Source organism: Tauraco erythrolophus, chromosome 2 (assembly GCF_009769465.1).
Source record: "Tauraco erythrolophus isolate bTauEry1 chromosome 2, bTauEry1.pri, whole genome shotgun sequence".
In the NCBI taxonomy this organism is placed as follows: domain Eukaryota; kingdom Metazoa; phylum Chordata; class Aves; order Musophagiformes; family Musophagidae; genus Tauraco; species Tauraco erythrolophus.
The window spans coordinates 101,979,663-101,987,618 of NC_141466.1; the positions used below are offsets into that span (position 1 = coordinate 101,979,663).

The 7,956-nt window shown below is 38.4% G+C and overlaps 1 protein-coding gene across 1 annotated transcript; it reads right to left on the bottom strand.

The window, feature by feature from the left end:
• Nucleotides 1-1,330: 1,330 nt before the first annotated feature.
• On the bottom strand, nucleotides 1,331-5,580 carry SOCS5 (suppressor of cytokine signaling 5). The gene is made up of 2 exons (XM_086628699.1): nucleotides 5,545-5,580; nucleotides 1,331-3,070 (listed from the first exon to the last, which is right to left on the bottom strand). The coding sequence occupies exon 2, from the start codon at nucleotides 3,056-3,058 to the stop codon at nucleotides 1,448-1,450; it is 1,611 nt and encodes a 536-aa protein (XP_086484825.1). The 5' UTR covers nucleotides 3,059-3,070; nucleotides 5,545-5,580; the 3' UTR covers nucleotides 1,331-1,447.
• Between the last annotated feature and the right edge of the window lie 2,376 nt (nucleotides 5,581-7,956).

Below are 7,956 nucleotides of genomic sequence, written 5' to 3' on the forward strand. Positions count from 1 at the left end.
AGCCTATTAAAAAATTCAGTTAACTGCTACAAGTTACGTGGATATATAAAAACAGAGCAGATATACAAGTATAACACTGAACATACTGTACTTTATTAGCACAAAAAGCCAGAACAAGGCACAGCAAGCAGAAAAATACATCAATAGAAGGGTTAGTGTAGCATACAAGAATAACGTTTATTGTACTTGCAGCCAGAATGTTCCCTACCTCGCACAGGTCACTGCCATAGAGAAGTAAGTAATAATGTACTGCAGCAGCTGGTAAAGAAACTAAGGAGCACTCGTAATTGGTACAAAACATTAAAGAGGGGTCAGGGCATTCCAACAAAATTTTAGTGCAAAAATGTCTTAAGACAGAACTATTTTAAGTTCCATCTCCAATTAAATAAGCAAACAGAACTTAGAGTCTTGTTTCTAAGTGATCTGTTGAAACTATAATCAGTGCATATTACTTTAAAACATTTTAAAAAGCGCAAATGGAAAGATATTTACAAGTAAAGTGTAACAGTACCTTTGAAACCTGGCATTTATTTCAGATATGCCAGATTTTGTATTCTGATTATAATAATTCAACCACTTGTAATTTTCTCCATAAAAATATCAGACACCTTTAAATAATTAAACATTTTTTCTCTTCACTATTACCTTCCACTGTAAGTTACTAGCAGTCAGGTCACCAAATTCTGTTTTTGAGAAAAATGCAATCTTTTGTTTCATCGCAATAACCTAATCTCACATTCTGCCACTGAATCAGTAATTCACACTGGAAGGTATTTAACTGTCCAAGACAGGTTTACTTTTGCTAACAATGCCACTTAAATCTCCAAGTGTTTAAAATAGAATTACAGTACTGAGCAGGCATATTCAAGTCTTAATGATTAGGAAACCTCATACACTGAGAAAAGCATGATTCCTCTGTTAGCATCAAAACACCATTAACTCCTAATGGACTGCTTCTAATGAACTGCTCTTCATTAGAAGAAAATACTCTTATTCACTAGTATTTGGAAATTTTTTTGTGAGCTAAATTAGTACTTCGAGCAGTGGAAAGTTTTCAAGACAATTTTAAAAAAATACTTCAAATATTAGCAAAAACGCTCCTCTAATAAAGCCTTTCTTTATTAGCATTACACGAATGCCCCATGGAAAATGCCTCATAGTTTCTTCATCCAATTACTACAGCTATAAAAGGGAAACAAAATATTTAGAAATTAGCAAAAATATTTTCATTAGGCCTTAATGAAAAACGTGCAGAATTGTGTCTGCTTATTGTTTCCAAGAGGCATCACAACTTAGTTTGATTAACAGCAGGCAGCATCTGACAGGATACTAACACTCAGCTTAAATAGGATATTGCAGAAAAGCTAGACGTTGTTGGTGCGCTCGCTGCAGTTAAACTGTAACACACAAAAAAAAGCATATTCTGTAAGCTTATTCTGATTTCGATTTACTTTGTTTTTATAGGTTCCCGCTCCAGCCATCGCACCCTGACTTTTTGTTTATAGTGATACTCCTTTAGAAAGTCTTGCAACATGGAGGGTAGAGGAAGGTCATCAATTCCATCATACGTAGTGCACCTGCAGATTACTGCCCTGCAGATATACTGCAGACTAAAGGGGAAGGTCCTGTTCAGAGATACCGTGAGTAAGGGTTCAAAGAACATGCAAGAGCTAGGGTCTTTGTAGTGTTCCAGAAGCCCTGTAACAGTGGAGGAGTGAAACACACAGGGATCGTGGGCATCGAAGCTGAAGTTGTGATTCCACTGCTCAATGCGTGCATGTAGCGATCGGTTATAACGACGGAAGCTCACAGAGAAGAGGTAGTCCTCCTGCGCAGAATCCCTGAGCAAAAAAGTGCCTTCGGGTTTACCCTCCAGAAGTGCTTCTGCTTCATAGCGGTCCATCACACCCCAGTAACATGGGTTACCTGTGATCTGAAGTAAGTCTGGCACAAGGCAATGGATGTAATCGATTTGCGTATGCACCTTCCAAGCCCCCTGCCTGCTGATATGGCCGTGGCTCTCTCCAGACATCTGACGCTGCTTCTGCCTGCGTGACTGCAGACAGAGCGTTGTTGTGTCCTCTTCAGAGTCACAGTTTCCTGAAGGTGTTACATTTTTGTCCCCGGTCAGCTCAGTCATACCAGGGGCTAACTTTGGTCCCAGTTTATACAATGGATTAACCTGTGCTGTAGCTTCAAAAGTATGTATTTGGGCATTGGGAGGGGGATCAACCCCTTCTTCAATACTAAGTCTACGTCTCTCTCTGAGCCTGTCTTCTTCATCTTCTGTGGAAACCAAGGAAGGATCAAATGTGTCAAAAAACGTTGAATGAGGACTCACAGGCGCTGTGTGCTGTTTAATCAGATGCCACTTCTGAGCCAGATCTGAGCCTGCAGGAAAAGGGCATTTCTCAAGCATTAGTTCAGAGAGATGGATCTTTCTTTTGTTAGAAAACAGAGGTTTGGACTGTTTGCTGTAAGTTCTCATGGGAAAACATAGCCCAACAGTATCTTGTAGACGCTGTCGCAGAGAACGGCTACCTACTGTCCTGTTTGATACTGCATCCATATCATGGACAGAGCTCACCCCGTACCTTCTCTCCCTCCTCTGCAAACCACTTCGTGTTCTACCAAATCTTTTTTCAGTATCCAAGGAGCTCTGGGTTTTGGTAGAGCAGGAATGCTTCTTCTTCCCACCCCACGGAGCATGCCGAGAGTAAGAGTCCCTTCGAGCAAGCCTAGCTCCCGTGGTGACACACGAGTCATTCTCCTTCTCAATGCTTATTTCAACAATCTGAGGAATCTCTGTGACACAGTTTTGGTTCCGCCTTGTAGAATTTTTTGAAGGACTTAAACCTAATTGCAAAGCAATGTTTTCTCTCAAAGGGCTGCTGGGTTGTTGTTGAGCCAAATCAGCTATCTGGATAGCTTTCTCTTTAGCAGATGAGCAACTATTGGAGTTCACAATTACATTGTCATTTTGGCTTCCACCCTCATGACTGAAGAGATTCTGGCATCTGTATTTGAAATTGTTCCACATCTTTCCCACTTTATCCATGGATTACGTTATCTAAATTCAAAAGGAAAAGAAATATTACAATAAAGATATAGTTTTAAAAAATGAGGATACATCGTCAGTTATCAATTAAGTTACAGACACAAGACGACTGTTAATTGAACACACGACCTTTGAAAAAGTTCCCTGTTGTTTGTATGGTTATGTGGAAGTGACATGCATGACACCATTTTGATATTTAGCAAAATTACCATGAAGAAAATGATTGGGAAATTACAGACATTTTACTTAAAAGCAGGCCCTCCCATTTTTCTACAGGATCATTAAGCACGTAGGTAGCACTGCACAGTTGTATTTGATAGACAGGGAACGGGCAGTCTAAAATTCTTTATTTTAGGAAGAACTTGTAAGTCGTGTAAAGTACGACTCCCTGATAAGCTTCCCATAAGCAGCAGTAAAACAAATCCTATTGACTATTCAAGTCACTTCAAAATATGAGAGCAGTTAGTGAAATCCAACAAGTGCAGTGTGAATGTCTAGATACACAATCTAAAAGCTAAAGCTCGAGCCACAGGTCAGATAAATTCCAAGCCATAACTGAGAAGATTAAAAAAATTAGCACAAAAATTGAAACTGGGGGTAGGGGAAGCATTCAGCATACTTAGGTGAGGCAATCACCAAAAGACAAGGAAAGGCAGTAAGGAATCAGCAGAATTTTAGAATTATAAAGTCTCTGATATATTAATAAAAGTCATACAGATGAAACATCTAAAAAGAAAAAAATAACTGTCTGGTTTAAATTACTTAAGATATAAAAGAATGAAAGAGCCCAAGGACCTTTGCTATCTTTAGTAAGAGCACTTGAAAAGAAAGCAGCTCTGCAGCCGAAACAGGATAATGTGAAGATACAGTAAAAAGATAAAAACATTAGCAGTGTGTATTCTGCACCTACTTCTTTAGAAACTGAGTTTGATAATTGGAAGACTGCTAAAAACACAGGACTGCCCTAGGACAGAGAGAAACAGGCTAATTCTGTACTTAAAAAGTCAGACAATGCCAAGCTAAATTAGATCTAATTAAGTTCCGAGAGAAGTGCTAAACTTAAAGGACTAAAACATGTCATCTTATCTAATTTAACTCTTAATGGAAACTGCTCTGTTCTTTGAAAACATACTATTTTGAAGCAACATTCCTCTGTTGCTGTAGTTCTTTTCTGTTCACAGCTAGAAAGAAATCTGAAGCAGTAATTGAATGCACTGGGTCTCATGAAATAATGTGGATGATAAAGTAGTAAGCAATAATCTAGCGATTCAGTCTAGAAGTCCCTTAAGATATACACAGCCCATGACTTTATAGCAGAATCCACTGATACTGAGGAAGAGACAGAGGTATGGCTTACATCAGATCCATGAAAAGACAACAAACATGAAACACCTAACTGTTATAGAACAGAAAATAAAAGGGGCAAAAGCTTTCTTCTGCATCCCCTCCTCCAAAACTTCAGCAAATCCAGCAAGCTAGGTATCTACATCCAATTGCATAAAATAAAACCTTAAGAATTTAGTGTGGACGCAGGGAGGTGGGGGCAGGGAGCAGGGAAATCAGGCTTTAACAGTCTCTGGAGATTACTGGTACAAGTTACCAAGGCCACAGCGCTAATGACAATCTAAAAAACACCCAAGTAGTTATTAAGGAGGGAGACACTTGCAGAAAAACGTTATACATAGAAGATGCTATAGAGCTCTGTGCTTACATGTACACAAATGAGCAAGAAATGTCTTCCTCATAAGAAAAAAAATTCCTAAATTTGTTTGTTTTGGGTTTTTTTTTGGGGGGGGGGGGGTGGGGGGGGGGTGGGTGTGCGGGGAAGTTATCTGGACCAAGCTGGGGAACTGGGGAGTTGTAAGAGCAGCAGAACTAATAAAGTCAGATTAGGAACCATATAACCATGTATCATGCCATGCAATAATCATAGCTCTCTGTAGTGTCTCAGAACATCCACATTGACCAGGAGGCAGTATATGTTTGCTGGCTGCCAGCTTGTCAACACAGTATATATAAGGTTGACTTCTACCCACTTTTCTCTCAAGTTACACATTTCTTTCTCTTCCTAGTCACAGAGATGTTTAAAATTTTGGGGAAGGGAAAAGGAAGAGAGAGCATATAACCTCCATTCCCTTAAGAAATCACGCTAGAAACAGTACACATCTTTGCAACAATGAACTGGAATTACTATTCTAACCAGTCACACACTATTCAGTGGTGTCTTTTATTCTAAGACATAGAGAATATGCTCATTATTGCTCTTCCTTTGCACTATTAGTCTAAAAATATCTTCAGACTGTTAAATGGGTGGCAAGTTCTCTACATCTGCCCAGAACGCTTCAAGTACAGAGAAAAAACAAACAACAAAACCCTCACTCACCTCCGCCCCCCCATACTGGCTTAACAGACTGTACTTTTTGAAAGTTAAATTTAAAGGTTAACTACTTTTTGTCTTACTAAGAGAATATAGATACCCTTCTTACCCAGAAAACACATGAGTCACTGTATCTTGTCTTGAGTCTATACCTCAACATGAACTTGCTAGATTCCTCCTCTGAGTGGTGGACATGATTACTACAAAGAGAAAAAAATGTATTTGTTAGTTGTTAGAGTATCTTTTAATTCAGATATTTACAATTAGCCACGGGTATCAAAGAGATATTTTACTAATTATATCTTAAATGTATGCATTGAACTGCCTGTTATGTATTTTTAATGCATATTAACATAACCAAAAACTTCACAGAACTTTCTTTTTCATCCACTAACAACATTTGTCAAATACAGTCCAGGGGAGGACTCTCAAATGAAGTTTATGAGACCCAAGAGGGAAGTCACAGCATCTGGACCACTGAAGTCCCAGGCACAATGGGCAAACTCAGGCCTGTAAAAACAGTTTCCCCACATTTTGGTCTCAAGTCCAAAGCAGTGATTCCCAAGTTGTGGTTGGCAGTGCTGTCAGATCACCTCATACTACCTCTCCTCCTTGTTTCCAGCTGCTACATCACATCAAAAGGCAGCTAAAAATACACACTTTTCTAATATTACTTTTCCAGGTAAGCAACTGCTGTACTTGCCACAAGGATGTTATTCCTCTTGCTTCACAATCATGTATGAACCATGATTCTAAAAATGGCAAAGCAAGTAGAATACAAGACAAGTTCTTGATCAGAATAGTAGGTCAGCACTTCCTTAAATAATCGTCATTGTTTTTCGGAAATCGAAGAGGAGTTGAGGGATTTAGTAGGCTCACACCACTGTCAGAAATCTAATAGTAATGGGACAGAGGAGAATAATTTGCTTCTCCACACTAGAACCAAGCCTAGGACAGCAGTAAGAGTTAACAGAAAACACTGGGAACTTATGTTAAAGCTTTACATGCAAAACAGGAATAAAAACATTCCTAATATGATGCCTATTTACTGGAATAACAAACTACAGAGTTGACCAATCATTAGGTGAATATTAAAAGTTAATATTCCTAGGCAGAACCTCCAGAGTAATGTCAGAAGAGTACTACACGTTATTAGTTTCCATTCACCTCTGGAAACAGTAAAATTGCTGAAATGCTTTTAAATTTAGGTCAGTCTATTGACTACTACTATTGAAAGATTCCGCAAAAGTAACCTTTCCAGAGAGCAACAGAGTGACAAGGACAAAATCTTAGTACAAAACGAAGATTAGAGCAAAAGTAAAGTTCTTTTGCAACTTTAACGTTTACATCCATTTGGGGTTTTTTTTTTCCCCCATAATGTTCCTAGCAAGTCTACAGTCATAAGAGAGTAAAACCTACTATAACTGGTTCAGAGCAAGGCCTTAACAGAGCAAACAAAAGGTAAAGTTGCTAGAATAAGGGCTATACAATTTTCAGTGAAGCCTTACTTAAAACATTAGGTCATGCAGGCCTCTGAAGACATATCTGCATTCCAAATAAAACCAGTAAAGCTGTTTTACTGGGCACAGGTGGCAAAGGGGCTGCATACTAACTGCTTCAACTCATTAAAAAGCTAAAAAGGGTATGGAAGCTTATCTTGAAATTTCATGCTTAACGGCACTTAACTTTTATTATTATTATTCCCCAGTTCTGCTCAGAAACACGAACAGTCAATGTTCCTATCACATCACCATTGCTACTCAGCGGGCACAGCCTGTTGGGACAAGCTGCCCAGTGGCTCCAGAAGTCACTGGTTGCTTTGGGAACCATCCTTCACTAATGAAAAACAGTTGCTTGAATTTGGGTGACTGTTTCAGTTAAACCTCTCAACCTTGTGTTAGAATAAAACTTGAGTCACTGGTAAAGTATTTTAATATTCAATCTAGTAACTTTAAATATTTTTAAACCAATGTGCAACAGATGTGTGGTTTCACAGGTTTCTTGCGGTAGCACTAAGGTTGACAAAATACAAATTACTTCTAAACCGGCCCTAAAGCCATCCTGATTTTACAAAGGAGCACTGCCAGTAGTTATTTTAGCCTAAATAGAAAATTAATTTAACTCCACCAAAACACAGAAAATTAATTCATCAATTTGTAGATTTTCTAAGAAAAAGAAAAAGTTATACTAACGTTCCCAAAACAATCCGCTTTCAACCAAAAATTATTTCTATCTACTTTAAACCGGCATGAGCTATCTTTAAAAAATACCAGGTAGTTAAGCACTCTACAGGGATTACAGAAGCAATGAGCAGTAATATCAACACTATATTCCCATTTGCAGTACATTTAAAGACATTCAAAGCCATAAAGCTTGTATGAGTGTAGTCTTCAATTATTCCGAGTGCACAAATGATGAAACTACAAAGAGCTAGGAAAACCACTTGTGTAATATGATCTAAATAAAGGCAACAGTTACCACCTGATTGTAATCCTGAAACACCACATATTAATAGATTACT

Excerpts from the sequence above, each read along its gene's own strand:
- SOCS5 (XM_086628699.1), bottom strand. The coding sequence starts at position 3,058 with ATGGATAAAGTGGGAAAGATGTGGAACAATTTCAAATACAGATGCCAG.